The sequence below is a fragment of the Accipiter gentilis genome, chromosome 13, assembly GCF_929443795.1.
Source record: "Accipiter gentilis chromosome 13, bAccGen1.1, whole genome shotgun sequence".
Taxonomy (NCBI): domain Eukaryota; kingdom Metazoa; phylum Chordata; class Aves; order Accipitriformes; family Accipitridae; genus Astur; species Astur gentilis.
The window spans coordinates 25,406,872-25,425,497 of record NC_064892.1 but is presented as its reverse complement, the minus strand read 5'-3'; the positions used below and the strand labels follow the sequence as shown (position 1 = coordinate 25,425,497).

General features: G+C 35.7%; 1 protein-coding gene across 5 annotated transcripts in view; it reads left to right on the top strand.

The window, feature by feature from the left end:
- The window catches only part of TDRD3 (tudor domain containing 3), a 110,301-nt gene that overhangs the window by 33,907 nt on the left and 57,768 nt on the right, over positions 1–18,626 (top strand). For 3 of the 5 annotated variants that reach the window (XR_007507905.1, XR_007507906.1, XM_049815696.1), the window contains exons 2-3: positions 9,624–9,708; positions 12,884–12,949. Coding sequence is in view for 1 of the 5 variants with exons in the window: in XM_049815696.1 (XP_049671653.1) it covers positions 9,624–9,708; positions 12,884–12,949 (151 nt within the window). In the remaining 4 variants the exon portion in view is untranslated. Of the gene's footprint in view, positions 1–9,623; positions 9,709–12,883; positions 12,950–14,211; positions 14,280–18,626 lie in introns of those variants that run through there. The other 2 variants (XM_049815697.1, XM_049815698.1) reach the window with 2 other exon arrangements.

Sequence of the window (18,626 nt, the reverse complement as noted above, 5' to 3'; positions counted from 1 at the left end):
AAGAGCACGCATGGAGTCTGAGGTTTTTGATGGTTGCATGATTGGAGATGGGTAATGTAGCTGTAGAAGTGTTAGAAATTTTAAGTTTGGTTTAAGGACAAAGTTTTTCTTAATTTTTCTGTTGTGAAATGCTTGTGAAAGGTGTGCTGCCAGTCTCATAAAATGGTTTTAAATGTTTTTGTGTTTAAAAAAAAATAAAAATTGCACTCTCAGCAGTAGGAATTTTATAGAAGAAAACAGACTTGCAAAAAGCATATGTCACACTACGGGAGGTACTACTATAAGCACCTCACTAACACAAGTGTTAAAATGTCTTAAAATGTACGTTCTCTGTGTAAGACCCTGATGAAGAGTATGCTGAAAACTTGCTTTTGATACTTAATTTTTGGAACACAGTCATTTCAGGGAGGCTGGAGGGGAAAAAACCACCAAACGTGCCAGTGATTAAAAAGAGAGGAGTGGTGTGTGGGTCTAGGGAGGTGTGAGGGAGAATGATGGACTGTCAGGCTAACCTAATAATAGACTTATACTTCTGTTTGCATATCAAACATATTAAAGAATAATTCTAAAACTATCACTGATTACTCAAGCTTTTGTGTAAAAATAGTCCTTGTCTTTTGGAACTGGATGAGAAGCTGGGTAGTAAAGGATGACTTGAACATCATGACACAAATACAGACTTCGAAGCACTTAAGTATTGCAGGGAGTGCTGCGGTGCCCTCTGCCTTCGGTGAGCCCTGGCAGAAACCTCCTTAGCACCAAATCCCGTCTCAGGAACTAATGACCCAAGTATAAAGCAGCTCTCATCTCCGATATTGTCGTAGGAGAGAGGAAAAATGCTGCTTGTTAGGGAGAGCAGTTATGTCCAGGGGAGCAGGACGTTCCCCGAGGAGCAGCACAGTGGGTGCTTCCATTGGGCCTCGCCGTCAGATGCCGGACTGGTATTGCTTATGCAATGAAGGAATTCTTGTAGTGTATGGTATTACATATGTTTAGGACTGTAATGCTCCTAAATTATTGGTCTTTATCCCATTCTTACTGAAAGTTTCAGGTAGAAGTAACCTACAAAGAAGCTAATGCATTGGTTTTGTTTAAAGCACTGTACTTTTTTTTGTCTTTTTTTTTTTTCCTTGGCTCTGAGCATTTGCTGTGCTTTCCTTAGGTCATAATTTCACTGACAAAATAGATTTTACTGCTAGATAATTAACTTGTGTTTGCTTCCCCACATTTAAAAAAGGGGGGGGTGGCAGGGGGCAGTCATGGCAGACATTCTGCTTCTACTATGTAATGTAAGAAAAAAACCACCTTTTTTTGTTGTAAAAATACATTGTCTTTCTCAGCTGATGTTTTTATTGAAAGTCAAGTGTCACAGGCATCTGAGAGAGGTTTAGGTCTTAAATTTTGTCAGATAAACGTGTGAGAACTTGAGTTTGGGAATGCATATTTTATTAATTCCTTTCTGGGTTTCAGTTTGACCTGGATTGGAGACTGCAGTTAAGGAAGTGATGTATTCTCAGGAGTGATAAGTTATGTAGCTGGAATGCAAGTTTAACCGCCTGGGCAACTGAGGTGCTGTAGATGCTGTGCACCAGTTTTAGGAATGCCAGTAATATTTTAAAGATAGACTTAAGTACCTTGGTGTCTGTTCATCTAAATGCTTCCTAGTTGCAACCAAAATTTTGTAATTCTCAGCGTGCTTTCTGGATGGTGCAAATAGGTTTTTGCTAGCATAATTCCATTAAAAACTTAGTGAGTTTTGAATAATGATATAATACAGTACACTGTTGTTTTTAACGTTTTGGTTTTGCATCTTTAAGGAGTGAAATAGGGAAACAGTATAGATTAAGTTCCTGTAAGGCAATTATAAAACTGGTTTGACCGTACTAGAAAGGATGGCTACAGATGGTTCACTGTCAAAATCTGAGGCTGCATGAAGGTATCTTCTAGGTCAAGTTTTATTTGATATTGTCATTAAACAGCTGGACGATGGAGCATGAAGTACTAAGCTTAAACACAAGATAAAGCTCCTTAGGAATGCGAAGCTGTGGGTGCTCAGGGTTGGAGTTCAAAGTGATGTTAACAAATTGGAGAAGCGACAGGAGAACAAAAATACAGTCGGATAGCAATAATCATCAGTATAAGTACAAGATATACAGGAAGATATACCGGATGTACAAGATACAGAACAAGATGTACAAGATGTAGGAAGTAAGTCTTTAAATGTGATTGCAAAAAGGAAAGGCACGGTCTCTTCTCCATAGGTGTGCAGAAAACGAGAGGCAACAGAAGGTAGTGCAGCAAGGTTAGACGTTAGGAAAAATGTCACTTGTCTGGGTGTGAGAATATTAATAGTAGAACTGCCAAGAATGCCACTGAATCTACATTTGTCATTGCTTACAGACGTTTGCCTTGTGGATAAAGGAACAGTTGGCTCTAATTTTGGCTGGGCTTTTGAATCTTTCTAAAATTTGCTCTGTTATCTTTACCCTTAAGTTCCATTTTATTTTGTCTGGTAGTTTGTATAATGCTACATTATTCCTTAAATAAAAAGCTCAGAAGTTGCGGGGAAGAACAGTGTCAGTTGCTTTCCCAGTATTGTTATGCAGGTTATAGGGTATGAAGAAACCTTCTTTGAAATCTGAATTTCATATTTAGCATAATGTTTTAAAATGGGTTGTTTAGTTTTTCCTTTTTTTTTTTTTTAACAGCTCTAGTGATAGCCCCTCAATAAAATTTGTAATATTGCAGTGTAATTCCTTTATACAACTGAAATTCAGCAGAACATTTTGAAACCCTATTAGGAGAACTCCCAAGTTTTTAAAATAGCTAGTATAGGAGATACTGTTCTTCTGTTATGGAACAATACTGGCACCCAGTGGTGGTCTCATACAAGTGCATTCTTTGACGTTTCACTTTGCTTTATTGTTAAAATTGTTCTCTCTTCTTTTGTGGTGTTACCAACTATAAGAAATTTGAAAGCTGTCTGCAGATTCTCCCCCTCTCTCCCCCCCCTTACATTTTGTATGACATGATTGTATAAATCTGTTTTCTTAGCAAAGTAATAGAAGGAACTTTCTGATTTCTGCATACACACATTGGAAATTGCTATATAAAATTTACTGTAAAACTTCAACATTGTTTCATGTGGCTGGCACTGAATTACAAGAAGTACTGTTGGTGCCTTTTGTGTTTTCTTCTAATATCATAGTAATTCTGTGAAGAGTTGTGAATCTGAAATATGTAAGTTTTATAGAGCATATTTATTAACATTAATTTCTCTTATTCACTTCTTCCCTTAAAGAAAGCTTCTACTTAATAAAATGTTAATTGTAGAGTTGATAGGAAAAGATTACAGAGGATTTCTAGAAATACGGGACAGAAAGAGGATGGAAGATTGAAGATTTGTGTTTGTGCATGAACTGTTAATTACAAATAGAGAAAACATGTTTTTCAAGAATGCTGCTTGTGAAAAATAAATATTATTAGGAAAGTTGTTTACTTGGTGGATTTAATTCTAGAATAAAGTTCTTATTTTAAACCTTTTAAAGTGTGTGTGTGTACACGTGCATGTTTGTCTGCAGATCAACTATTTGATCCAGCAGTATAGAACAGACAAGCAAAAATACATCTTTCTTTGATGCTGCTGATGTCTTCAGTGTTTCAGACATAGGTGGCAATAGTGTAGCAGTACAGAAATCTGTCCATTTAGGCCACGTCAGGTGTAACCTGTTTTTGATGAAGTAAAGTGGAAGATAAAATGAGATAAGTAGAGGTGCAGGTGAGATTGGTACTACAGAGTTATAGCCCTTAGCAATGGGAAATACTGAAAAGGAGAAGGTGCACACCTATAATGTGCAAAAGTGGGCTATTAAATTGATGTCATACTTGACACGAAGGAGCAGTGGGAAAACAGCTCTGCTTGTCACTGATGTAATATGTTTTTCTGTGTATTACAAAGGAATAATTACTGAAATCTGTTTTTCATAGAAGCTTATTTGAGAACGTTTTGACAGAAAAAATATAGATTTGGATTTATATGTAATATGTAAATGGTGCATGTAGAAAATGCTGATTCATTACTAATGACTTTGTTTTAATGCTTCATTTGAAGATAAGGTAAGAATCTAGGTGCTTTCTGGGAGATGTTCTGACAAAAGCTGTTGCTAAGAGGATTGTACTGCTACATGTCTCAGATGAGTGGAGCTGGGAGGCAGGGGAAGGAATAGGTGAGAGATCCCACAGGTTTCAGCAAGCATAATGTGGAAGAATTGCAGTAGAAGCATTTATTTTTCTCTCGCTTCTGGTCTCCTCTCTCAAGAGAATGCTCCACAAATAACCATCTCAACCATTTGCAGCAGCTTTGTGCCCATTTGGTTGTAAACTGATTTTATTTCTTTTTTTTTTTTTTTTTTAATTTGTATTAATGTTCCAAGGCCACAAAATCCCTATGTGATTCAAGCAGCATTACTTGCTATAATTCCTTTGAAATCAATTGAATTGTCTGCATTACTTCAGTTTATAACTTTTGAGATTGTTTTAAAACATCTGCAAGAAAGAAGTCTAGTGAATACCTTTTTTTTTTTTTTTTTTTTTTTTTGGAAACCAAAGGTGCTTGCAATGTACGTTACTCTAGTTACCACTCCTCATAGAGGAAAGTTCAGTGTGGTTTTTTGTGTGTGTGCTGGGTTTTTTTTCTTTTTTTTTCTTTTATTTCCTCAAAAATATAAATATTTCTTTAGGATGCTTGAGACTTTGGTGGATAAAGCCAAAAATTAAGCTGCCAGTTGGAATATAGTTGCCTCCTTTTAAGTCTTTCAGGCTTATCTTCCAGGGTAGTATTATCTGCATTGTGTGTTAAGGAAATAATGTGTCTTGTTGCTGTCAGTGTAGATACCAGTGGTCAGCTACTGGCTAGCCTTTGACTTCTTAGAGAAGTTTGTGGAGCTCGGCTGCTTCTCACTCCATGCTTCTCACCCGTTTATTTTACCATTTATTTATTCGCTCCTTCACCTTAAGCAAAAGTGCATGATTCTGAAATGTTTGTTTAAGGCAAAGAAAAGGGAAATTTTGTTGATTGTGGCAGCAGCATTTCTGTGCCAGGTTATTCTCTGTGCTCCTCTGCCTTTTAAAGAAAAGGTGGGGACAGCTTGGGATGGAGGTATGGAGAGCAAGAATTGATGAGGACACTGCTTGTACAGCACTGCCAGGTACCTCTTGGGGATTGGGAGCTCGCGACCTGCTTCCAGCACTGTGGGCTGGTTCATGGGGGGGGTTTAGAATTGCTTCCTACCCCTTGGCAATGGGAAATGTGTTGGATTAATGTAAGAGGATCTCATTGCAGTTCACCTTTCATTACCTAAGGTTGTGATAGGTCGTGATATTTTGCAAAATGGGCAGAACGGGTGTTGTGGTTTAATCCCAGCCAGCAGTTCAGCCCCACGCAGCTGCTCATTCACTCCCCTGTGGTGGGATGGGGGAGAGAATTAAAAGGGGTAAAAGTGAGAAAACTTGTGGGTTGAGATAAAGACAGTTTAACAGGGAAAGCAAGAGCTGCGCACACAAGCAAAGCAAAACCAGGAATCCATTCCCCACTTCCCACGGGCAGGCAGACGTTCAGCATCTCCAGGACAGCAGGGCTCCAGCACGCCTGACGGTGACTTGGGGAGACAAACACCATCACTCCCAATGTCCCCCCTTCCTCCTTCTTCCCCCAGCTTTATGAGCTGAGCATGACATCCTCTGGTCTGGAATATGCCTTGGGTCAGTTGGGGTCAGCTGTCCCGGCTGTGTCCCCTCCCAACTCCTTGTGCCCCCCCCAGCCTCCTCGCTGGTGGGGTGAGGAGCAGAAAAGCCCTTGATTCTGTGTGAGCCCTGCTTAGCAGGAACGAAAACATCCCTGTGTTATCAACACTGTTTCCAGCACAAATCCAAAACATAGCCCCATACCAGCTACTATGAAGAAAATTAACTCTATCCCAGCCAAAACCAGCACAACGGGTTATGTAGATGTTGTGACACACTCGAATGTAATAGAGACACAGAGCTGCAGGGCTGTTCTCTTTGACTCCAGAGGAGTTTTTTGCTGTCTTTGATTCTATTCAGGATCAGATTTTTTTTCTCCTTCATCTCATACAGAGAACAAAAAGATTGAGTGGCTTTATGCTGTAAAGGTCCTACCTTCAGCATATGGCATGCCCTTATTAAGAGCAGATAGAAAAGGGGACTCTGTTTCCTTCAGAGCCTGGAAAAAGAATTTTAGCCTTAATAATCTGTATGTTGTTGGGGGAAGGATTATGCCAGCTGAAGAGTTAATTTTGCCTGTTGTAACTCACATTTCATACTTGAGAGATAGATGTATGTTTTTCTGTATAAATATATTTATTTTAAACAACAAAAATTTCCTAAAAATACTGTGTTTTGGTTTTGTTTTGGTTTTTTTTTTTTTTTTTTTTTTTTTTTTTTCTTAAATAATTTGTGGGCCTGTAGCAGGAAATATTCAAAACTAAAACTTAGGTAGTTTTTATAGGAGACTGTACAGAAAATGAAGAGAAAGTAATTTATTTTAAATAAGAACTTTCTTTAAGGGTTGTAAAGAAAATGTAAACATGTATTTGGAATATTTGTTGCTGTATAAAGTAGTCTGTATAAGAGTTATTAGGGCAAAATGGAAAAGTCTGACTTGATATACACTAGTTCCAGGCTTCTATTAAAGAAGGAGAAATCTGTGCTTTGGCTAATGCTGGTGTATGGTGTGTCCTGGTTGTGGTTTGTTCCCTGACCAATTCCTGACTGTTTCTGATGAAATCTGCACTTTTATGTCCTGTTGCACAGAAGCAACACCTGACACATTACTGGAAAGCTGTGCTAATTTTGTTTCTTTTCTCTGTTGAAGTTCTTCAGCATAGTTTTGCTGATATAGTTGTTGATTTGATCTTTTATCTTGAAAGTAATTTTGATCCTGATCTTATGCATTGAAGTAATTTATGCTTTCATGTAATAAATATCTAGAAAAACCAAATGAACCAACCCCAAACTATAAAATATCCCCTCCCTTAAATGTTGACAGCCTTTGCTTTTTTGAAGACTATTTTAATAACCATTTTAATCAGTCTTTTCCTGAAAAGCTTTAGTGTTTGTTTAAATCAAACTAATGTTGGCAGAGATTTCAGTCAGGTAGGCAATGTTTCTGCTAAGTGCTGTTGCTTAAAACTAGCACAAGTAAAATATGAATAGTCTTTTCCAGTGGGTTTCTCTTTATCTTTCTGTCTCAAAAAAACTTCAAGGTAATGAGACAAACTAAACTGAAATTTATATATAAAAATTTATAAACTCAGAATTTTGACTAAAGAAGAGTGGGACTTTCTCAGCTGTGATTCAGTCTTCACTTTGAAGTGAGAAAGTAAAACATGACTCAGCAGTGAATTTTGTGATAGCAGAATTAATCTTGTTCTACATAGGGAAAATTTAATTCTAGGTCAGATTCTTGTTTATTCATGCTCTAAAAACATTTTTTTTTTCTTGCTGGAAAATGGTAGTGCTTACATCTAAATACTCTGCTGAGTAACTCTGTAGGAGAACAGGAGTCCTGCTAGCTTCAGTAGAGTTGAAGAATGACTTCATTTACATTAGGAGCAGAAGATGAGAAATCTTTCCATGACTTGCCCGACAGTCTAAAACAGCTTATGGATTTTGCACTCCCCCTAACTCCTGGTGTTGAACTTGTGTTCATTTTTACACTGAAGATGACAGAAGGTAAACTTGTAGAGTTTCTGATACTGCTCTTTCTAGGAAGTCTGTTGGTGTAATTAAACCCCAGTTGAAGCCTTGAGAGTAAGATAGTGCCTGTAGGATGTATCTGTTCTAGTTTCCTCTGGCACAGAGTGGAAATGCTGTTTTACTTTACTTTCTGACTCCACCTGACTCCACCTAATGAGATCTGCTAATTCGCAGTAGTTATCTGAATCTTCACAGGTCATAGTACGTGAGGTCAGAGTCACTTCGATGGGAAATCCTGCATTCCCATGCAGACCACCAAAAAAACTCGCCACCTTATTCTTCTCAAGCATCTGCCTTTTATATAAAAAATAGGATCGTTCCTTATGTTTTTATATGTGCATTTTTTTCCCATTCAGTGCATCTGGGTTTGGGCTGTTTTGGTTTTGTGGTTGTTGTTGTTGTGTGGTGTGGGGTTTTTTTTTTGGTTTTTTTTTTTTTTTGTGTGTGTGTGATGGCTGTCTGGTCTCTCAGGGTTTGCTAGATGTCAGTGTCCAACTTGAATAGTTAGATCCCACCAAGTGTCTGGGTTAGATCACAACTGGAATCATTAATTAGTCTGGGAACACTGGCAGGGCTGGAAAAAGTGATGTTAGTGTTACCTGGGCCAGAATCAAAAAGGCCTATCAAGAATACTTTCCTTCAAATGTTTTGCCTTGTTTATATATTACACTGTGGATATTATCTTCTTTAAAAAGAAGTATTTCTTGAAGCACTCAGGAATATTTATTTTTAATATTTCTTAATGTATATTAAGCTTTATTTCTTAAATGATTCTTTCATTCTTTGGGGAATAGTGATTTCTTGGTAGGTAGGTAGCTATTTAAAAGTTATTTGGGCAAATACTGTGTTTCAGACTGTCTAGCAAATATCAATTATTTAATGATTGCTGTGATGTATTTAAATAAAATGAAGAGCTGTGCAGAGAAAGCAGATTGCCAGCTACGTAAAAATGAGCTCTGTGTCTTTGAATAGGAAATATTAGGCAACATGAATACCAAATGTCACAAATTCTGACCACTCAAGTTGAAATTATCTTTCTTTTTAAGTGTTTTTCAAGGTTAGAATAGGTCAGCCCTTTTGAATTGATTAGCTGAATCCATTTAAAACTTCCTTAGTTTTCAGATGAGCAAATTTATTGTATACTCGCAGAATTTTTGCAGGAAGATACTGATCCTGGACTACGACCAGCATGAGGGTCACATGCTGTGTCCAAATGTGTTTGTAGAGGAGATTTTCTATTCTTATTTAAACTTTTTCACCATATTTGACTACCAATACACTGTAATGAGCGTCCATTTTTATCAGTTTCTTTGTAGCCCAGGCAAGCAAGAATACATTTTACAGGATGGCGGTGTTGCGTGCCCCAGCCCTTGAGGGCTTAACCACATGGTCTTGCTCTTTAGAAACAGATGTGGTTGTGGTTTGTGTTGTGTGTGGGATGGTTTGTTTTGTTTTGTTTCTTCCTTGCAAGTGCGTGAGTGAAAGTATGCCACTTACATCAATTAAAGCCCGAATGGTTGATCTTGAAACCAGGTTCCTATAATTTGGGGGGGCAGGTATGAGGAGCGTAGTGTTACCGTGTTTGACGTAATCGGGATGATGGCTGTTCTTACTTTGTAAGTAAAACTGTTTGTTTGTTTGTTTAGAAATTATGGAAGAATTCTCTTACTCAGTCGCATTTTGGTGTAAGGAAACTGATTACATGAAGTAATTTTCTAAGTATTTTTAAATCTATGCTTCACCAGCACAAAAGATACAAACTGAAGACAATAATCTTATATACAGAAAAAAATGTTTGCCTAATAGATACAATATGTGATATTCTAATATTGTTTTTTCTTTAATAGGTATCTTTCAGATGAAGGAATTGAAGCTTGCATAAGTTCCTCTGAAAAAGTTAATACAAATGACATTATCCTAGTTGCCCTTAATGTAAGTTATGATCGTGAAAACTTTTTTCTGACAAATCATGCTAAAAATGATGTATCTAATGACTCAAGTGTTAGGTTTGTGTGGCTAATTAAGTGTACCGTTGTCTGTGTGATTTACGTAAAGGATAGAGTACCTTCTCTCTCCTTGTGTGTATGAGTTGTGAATTATATTTGGAAATAACACCTATTCCAAACCATGGAACCTAGAGGAGAAAAATGAACATAATTTTTAGTAGCAAAATATTTTTATGATTATGAAATGTAAATCTAAAGTCAAAGTATAAGCAGTAATAAAATCGGGACTGCTGTGTATTGACACGAGTATGAAATTGTAGTATAAAATATTAGTTTGTTGGGATGAATAAAACACCCTTACTTAGTTTGACTTTTGGACATGATATTCCTTAAAGCATATTCAAACTAATGGTGAATTTTCCTGTGACATGTACATATTTACTTAACTACAAACTGTTGCTTTGTTGTTGGTTTTTTTTTGTTTTTTTTTTTTTTTTTTACTGTAGTAATCTGGATTAGTAGTCATTATTCCTGCAGATAAATAAATACAAAAATATACAAGATAGAGAAACAACTTGGAAGCAATAAACCGTAATACCTTTAAGGACTCCAGAAAAGTGTGCATGTAAATTCGTGTTTTTCAGATTTTTAGTACATAAATTGTTGGTAAACATTAGTAAGTCTGCTCCCTTTCAATAACATTAAAAAGAAGGCAGCTACTTAATCCATGTATTTACTTATTTTTAATTTATTCTATCAAAAGCATGAGGGAGAGTTTGAGAATTTTACATTTTCTTTGTTTAAAACCTTTCAGTCATCCATACTCACAAGTTTTAAAGCTTGTATGCACTGTATATGGATTTATGTAAACTTTGTCCTTTGTAATAACTATATGTAGTTCCAAGGGGAAAAACAATGTAGTAGAGCGCTTAAGAGAAAAGTAGTCTTTCTTAATGAAATTGTGAATGAGAATTGTTAGGGATTATTTTGTCCCTCTTCAAGATTCAACCACTGTCGGTTTAAGGTGATACTCTGAAAAGAGTATCCCCTCTGTTCCTTTCAGTTATTCTTTGAAGCACGTGTTCGTTCACTCGTGTATGCATGCACCAATTCATGTAATGAATTTGAAAAGAAGTAAAGCAAAATTATAATGCAAAAATGCAAATAATGTAATCCAAAACATGCAGAGGGTAAGCATTTGGTTTCTGGACTGTAGTAGCATGCCTATATATATATATATCTGAGAGTGCATTACTGGTTTATAAAAAAGCAAATAAAATATTCCCAAATTGCTGGGTATTACCCGCATGTAATTATATGCTGGAACAAGCACTAACATGATCATTTGAGCCATGTATGTGTTGTATTTCCAGTTTATTTGATACATAATAAAAATAAAATAAACCAGAAATGTTATGCAAGCACCCCAAACCCAATTTTAATTGCTTATCAATATTTTTGTCATTAAATCAGTTGTTTTGATGCCTCGAAGGTTAAGTTGCCTGTTGGGCAAATAGGAAATAGCACTGTGGCTTGAACAACAGGATAACAGTGAATTTAGATTTCACTTCTTACAAATTCACAGATTCTTTCCTTGACTGCATGAGATACATTTCAGGCAGAAGAAACCAAGAAGTCAACTGACCCTTTTTTTTTCTGTGAATTGCTTAATTAAGTATGAAATAGACATAAATGTACCTTCAGTCCTTCAAATGTTTTTATTTTGTATAACATCGTGCCAAAGAGTTTGTAAAAGTTGTGTCCTCTTCCTGCTGCTGTGATTGCAAAGCATCTTGCTGGAGACTTGTTAATTAGATGGGTATGGAACATGTGGGAACAGTTTATAGGAACCTGTGTGCTAGTCAGAGATAAATAACTGACAGATGACAGATCAATTCCCTCGGGTGGGCTCAGATTGAAAACGGAATGTGCTTTCTTATCACTATCTGTGGCTATCTTGTGCAACAGAAAGTGGGTTGAGCATTTATCCACTCTGTAGATACTCAGAGTAAATACCCTAAAAGAACATCCCTACAATTAGTTTTCCATTTGTAGGGTACCAATGTTTCTTGCTGAAAAATAAACTAAACCACTTGTTTAGTGTTTTAGATACTAAAATGTAGTGCTGCTCAGTTCCAGATTGGGATGCCAGAACAATAGTCCATTGGCATATATTAATGGCAAGTTAGTGTACAAGTTCTAGTAGTAATTACATCTAGGTCATCTTCTTTTGGAAGATCATAATAAATAAGAAGGGTTTTCAGCTTCAGTACAGTAATCTGCATCAGCATGTTCTATTTAAAACAACAGGCTTATTTCAAACAATGGAGTTTACAAGACATGGGTGTTTAGGCTGCACTGCTATGCCTTATTTTTTTTTTCTCAACAGATGTAAATGCACTAAAAAACCTAATGTGTAAAGTTTAATTAGTTTTTATACCATTAGCTATTTTCATATGCTGCACCTTTTAGCCATCCAGTGCCTCCCTTTGTCAGACATCACCCTGATTGATAGTTCTTGTACAAACAGTGTTAGGTAAAGGAAAGTGCTTTTGTGGAGACTTGTTCCTTTGATCATATGAATTCTTCAGTTTAATGTTGTCAGTGGCCATGTTGCACAGTTGCTGAATAATGTCATGCAGCTGTCTACCTCACTTCCAAAAGAAGTAATCAGACATTTAAGTTAAAAAGCATTTAATGGAAATACGAGGTAAGCTTTTACTCCAGGTATAATTGCAAAAATCATCCCAAACTTTTATGAAGGATTTCGGCATGTAAAACCACGCAAATTTGAAATGCTTTTCTGTAAGTGCCAGATGGAGAGTGAAGAAAGAAGTTTACCTTTATTAAACCTCAGTTATGTCTAATAAATTCAATGTTACTTAGTCATTTTGTTTCATCTATTAAAAGCATTTTAATTATCTTTGAAAATGTGCTTAAAACGAATATAATTTAAAAAGCAAAAGAATATCTTTTGTAAACTCTTTTAGTTGTTGAATTTTTTCATACGCAGTTAGAGGGATTTTTTTTTTTTTTTATAGTCTATAAATAGTTGGCATTATGGAAGAAATACCCTTCTTTTTCCTATTTTATGATGAAAACTTTTTTTGGAAACAAGTTATTTTAGGTTAATATTCTCTTGTCTTCTGTATTAATTTCAGACAGATTTAAGAACGATTGGCAAGAAATTCCTCCCCAGTGACATCAATGGTGGAAAGGTGGAAAAGGTAGACAATATTTTTTACTTCACTTCTGTGTTCTGTGATTTCTGTGTGATGACAGCTTTCTATGGTGCATTAGTTCTTGTTTTGTCATTATTTCACATACAAAAGAACCAGTATATTATAGGATAAATCTATGAACATAATAGTTTTCCCACTAGGTTTTGTAAAGAGGGGACTCTCTTTTTTTTATTTCTCCACTTTGAAATGCTTAAATAAATGCAAACAACCCCAGCAACTTATTTCATCACTCAAAAGTCATTTAACCTGTTTGATCTTGATGTGGCATCAGAAGTTCCTTTTTTTCCCCTCTTTTGTTCTGGCGAGGGCAACAAAGCAGGTTAGGAATAAAGAAAAGCAGCTGTATGATTATGATACTATATATGCTACAGAATAGTATTATACTCAAAACTTGGATGTGCTAGATTTTTAGCATATGTTGTATGTTTAGATAAAAATTAAATTTGGCTCTTTCAGTATACCCTTCCTGTTTTCTTCCTCACAATGCAGTTAAGAGAGTGGATAAATGAAGGAATTTAATTTTAAACCTAGTAGTAGTTCTCAATTCAAATTGTTATCCCTAACTTCCAAATATTGACAGTCTGTATGACTGATGTGGAAGTTTTGGCGAAACATACTTCATTACTGTTGAAATTCAAATAGTGATAAATCAAGGCGGGTTTGTTGTAAGAAAACAAGATTGATGAGAGAAGCTGTTAAGAGCTGTTTGGATTTGTTTTTTCTGCTGATGCTATTGTCTAAATGGAGTGGTGACTGCTGTAAATGCTGGCTTCTATAAGAACAACAATGGGAACATTATTATCAGATATGAAAAGCACACTGCAGAAATAGTGTATTGCAGGATCATAGTTTTTAGCTAGGCAGCAGTCTATGCATGCAACATGTTACTTACTTTTCCCAGAAAGTTAGTTTAGTTTTAACTTTATTTCTTACTATTTGGAGCTATGTTTTTTGCAGGTATTACTTAAAAAATCAAGGTGATATTTTATGAAACTGTTTATCTGTTTAGGTTTCTGGATAACTTGCTGTTAAAGATACTTCAGTGCTTAAATAATTTTTTACCACCTAAAAGTTTGATTTAAGCTGTTTCTTCTGTCTGATTTTAATATTTCTCTTCCTCCTCAATATCCTGTTTTTGAAATATGGAAAACAAGCAAAGTAATGGCTTTTTATGTCATCTGTTTTTGCATTTTTTGTTTCTCAGTTGCTTAATTGGGGTATTACTGAATTTTGCATTTCAGATCATGTAATATTCGCAAGGTCCAAATGTAATTGGTCAAGTGTAACTCTGCAGAGTATTAAGGTTGTACGTGAGGTAATGTTTGCCTTATTTAGTTTTGCTGTTGAAACATGTTTTTGGTTCAAAGTGATTTTAATAGTACTGTTTTTTCAGAGTTTTGTTGCATTATGGTATGATTTCTTTAGAGATAGTTGTTCAGTTTTCATTTATCACTTGAGAATATACTTAGTAACTTGTCCGTTTCCTTTAGAGAGAATGTTTTCAAAATTTCTGTTGTCATTATGTATTTCAGGTGGTAAATTAAAGCTAAAAGTGTCATTAATTTCATTGAAGCTTTGATGGACATTATATATGAGAATCTAAAATGTTTGCTTCTAATGTAGCTGCTCAAGTCACTGCTTTGGGTTTTCATGTGTCTCAGCTCAAAGTAGAGAAGGTGCAATTGTGCCATTCGTTTCCACAAAATACAAAACCTCTGCACAAAAATGAGGGATGTGTGCTTGAAAACTGTGTTGGTTAGTGCTTTGAAATCCTGTGAGATAACGGATACCCTTTCAGGGGAAAAACCTTCCGCACCTGTATACACACAAATACATTTATATTTTGTAAAACTGAACATCTCAGAAAATGAAAAGGTGGAAAAGGTGAGAAAAGTCTAGTTCTACTTTAATTTTCAAGGATCCCTATTAAACTTGCTGCTGTCTCCTGAGTGTATGTTCTGCGTTGTGGTACTGTGTGTCCTTTCGAGGGTTCTCATTTTAGTTACTGGCAGTACAGAGCAGTACATAAGTAGGATCCTAAATTAAAAAAAAAAAAAGAAAAAAAAAAAAGAACTGTTACTGAATGGAACTTGATAAATTTCCACATGGGATTGTCTTACAGTTGATAGAGATGGAGGACTGGATAATAGGGTTGAATCCAGTCCAATCCAAACTTTCTTTTCGAAAATTTGTTTGATTCAAGGTATTTCTGTTTCCCAGATTGTCAGAGAGTTGAGAGAGATCAGTGCTCACAGACTCCTTCCATTTTTAATGGTTAAAGACTGAAAATACAGAGGAAAAGGGTATTTTTTTTCTCTGAGGTAGTGACTTTTGACAACAGCAGGAATTTTGAGAAGCTGGAGGAAACAGGCAGGACAGAAGAAAACTGGCCCCTAATGGTCTTTGTTAAAGACAAACGGTTGTTTAACAAATGGTGTTTGTTAAATCCTAGGGATTTACACACTTCTATCAGTATTGTTAAGGAGCCAGGGTTTTTTTACATGTGAACTTCTAGTAAAATTTAGTTTGGTTCTACTTTAATCAACTGTCTTTATTTGGATCATAGATCTTAGAAAATTATTCTAAAAAACCGCAAACCAAACCAAAACAAATGCCTGCAAATCATTTGCTGGAGGATGATAATCCTCCAGGTTTTGAAAAGAAGTAATGACTGCATAGAAAACATCTGTGTTTTGCGAATGACTTGTATTTATAGTTTTTAGCCTAGACTGTTAGACAGTGTGCTGAATCTTTGTTTTCTTAACTGTAATGTTTCCCTTTTTTTTTTTGAGTAATATAAAGCAAATCTGACCACTTCATAAGTGCTGCTATTTAGCTTGCAATGTATACAAATATTTTGTTACAGAACTATGCGTTTATAAAGAAGAGTATTTGCTTTATGCAAGTAAAGGATACGGTTGGGACAGGAGTGACTTATTAATATAATCTCTCAGTAGAAAGTAGTCATTTGTGGTTCAAAAATGCTTCAGGAAACAATAGAAATTACATGCTACTATTGTTCCTCTCATCCAAGACTAGGATCAGTATTAGTTATCTGTATCTTGAGAACATATGATGTATTTCCATCTTGCATAGAGAATTATTTTGTAGTATTAGTGTAATAGGGAAATATTTGCATAAAAGCTGGAATAGAGTCCTACTGTGAAACAACATGGATATTTGACCATTATAGGTGGTTATCAACTTCAGTCATTAATACACAAAAATGTTTTAGTCACTAATTTGTATCTGTGTTTTGTATGGATTAAAAAAAAAATATAATCAATAATACCAGTATTAACCACAAGATGGCCACATTTGCATAGGATTTGAAAAAGCTGAACCCTCCCATTTCCATCCAGGTGATATATACCATAAATATATGTTAAGTGTTTTTAATGGAATAAAGATGCAGAGAAGACTAAAGTTATAACATATAATTTAGTAATGATGTTATGTTTAGGCGTAACTGGTTTTCTTTTGAGTATATATGTTCTATTACCATGGAAACATTCATTCCAGAAGAAGCATTCAGAAAGGATTTAATTTCTGAGCTCAAAGAGATGCTTTCTGAGTTGCAACAGATTGATAGTATGCAGCTGAAACATAAGTTTCTAGTGATTCCAATTCCTGTTTAAGGTTACTAATACACTTCCCAACTTCTGCCTCATTACTTTAATACGAATAACTGTGCTTTGTTGCCTTTTAGTGTTTCTTTGATTGTGGATTTTGGTTTCCTGCAGGCTTTTTTTTTTTTTTTTAATTATTAAAAGGATGATCAGATTTGCTATTCCAGTTAGAACTTAACCCCCCCCCCCCTCTGGAGGGGTGCTTGTCTTTACCTTTCAGTGAAAGCGGTTGCTACGTCAGGTCTGCTGATGTAACTGCGCTTGAAACTGCGTGCGTTAAAAATTATCCTACATATTTCCAGTTGATTGTTTGTGTTTTTTCCAGTTGAGATGATTTTGACAAGACTATGTGTGGGGTAATGCTGACAGAGCGAGCTGAGTCATAGTCTTTTTAGAAATTGCTGTTTGGCAGCCTTAGGTAAGCTGTGGGCCTTGAGCTCTTCACCTTCATCAGTGTTTTGATTGTGTTCTTAGCTCCTAACGCCTATTTCAGGAGCTCTTAAAAAGGCATGATTACTTCCATAATTTTGAGAAAAAGTATACAGTGTTAGATATAATGAGCTAAATCTTTGTGAGAAGCCAACTAGTTTTTGGTTTCAGACCAGTTTGTGTCAAAGCAATGCCTCTAGGAAGACAGTGCACTAAAAGTCTTGAAAAGCGTAGAATAGTCTAGTTGCTAAATTGCAAAACTTGTTGAAAATTATTAGGCAGCTATTAGGCATTGTTTGAAATTCTGTCTCTAACTTAGGGATCTGAAGAGGTTGATATATTAGAACACTATTTTCTACCTTGATCACATTGGCAATTATGCTTCTAGATATTTTGACACCCTAGCTTGATCTGGAGCATCTCCTCTCATTCAGAGGATGGCAGTAGTGGTTTAATCCCTGTTTGTGAGCAGTAATGTCTTAATTGGCAGACATTGAGGCAGGTGTAAGCACTGTTTGAAGAGCATAGATACAAAATAGTTTTACTGACTTTCCGGATGTGCTGGAAAGGCTATTGTTTTGTTGTAGATAGATAGTATCTCCAGTGTTGATCAGTTATTCCCCTCCACTCAGTGTGTAGAGTTAGTATTTCAGATTTTTTTTTTTCTGAACATGACATGATGTAAGCATTAGATTTGTTTCTTCATATTGAGGAAGCCTATAAGTTAACTGCACATGAGCAAATCTTGTTTTAATTAATTTAAACTATGTCCAGAAAGACCCAAGTATATTCTATCTATATGATAGTGTGGATATCTGTGCACTTTGGGTTTTTTGTTTTTGGTTTTTTTTTTTCCCTTTTCTTTCCAAGTCATGTGTGTTCTTGAATTAACACTAAGTTTTGTGGATAAAGGAGTGGGATGTGGTATGACTCAATAACTTTTTATTAAACTTTCATTTCCAGTCATTCCTGTTATGCTTCTTTCTGCTGTTTCAAATTTCAGATTCTGACCTACCCAGTAGTTTTCCCATGTGTTAATGTAAAACCTACAGTATGAATATTTTAATGCCATTATACAATATAAGATATTGTTGTTATATTTTTCACCTTGAAAAAGTAGGCAGAGCATTATTTACGGGATTAATGATGGATAAAGCTAGTCTTCATTCCTAAACTCATTTAGCCTATGTTGTGTACTCTTATTTGCATCCTTTAGACTCTAATCACTGAAAGCTGTTTATACTACTGCAGCACATAAAATGTAATTTGTTTCTTTTTCTACTTGTTTCTCTTCTTTAAGTGTTTTGGGTTGTGTTTTTGTTTGTTTGTTTTTGTTTTTTACATTAAAGTCATCTGAACCGCTTTTCATAGCATTCTAGCCTTAACATGTGTGCAGTTGCTTGTCCACTTTGTAAATGCTTCTGGAGAGAGCAAGCTACAACTGTACTATTCGAAACCTAAGAATGAAGGCATTACCTAAATAATAATATGGGATTGTATACAAGAAAGCAGATGCAGGATCACAGAGTGGTTGAGGCTGGAAGGGACCAGATGAGGCCATCTGGTCCGACGCCCTGGCTCAAGCAGGGCCGCCTAGAGCTGGG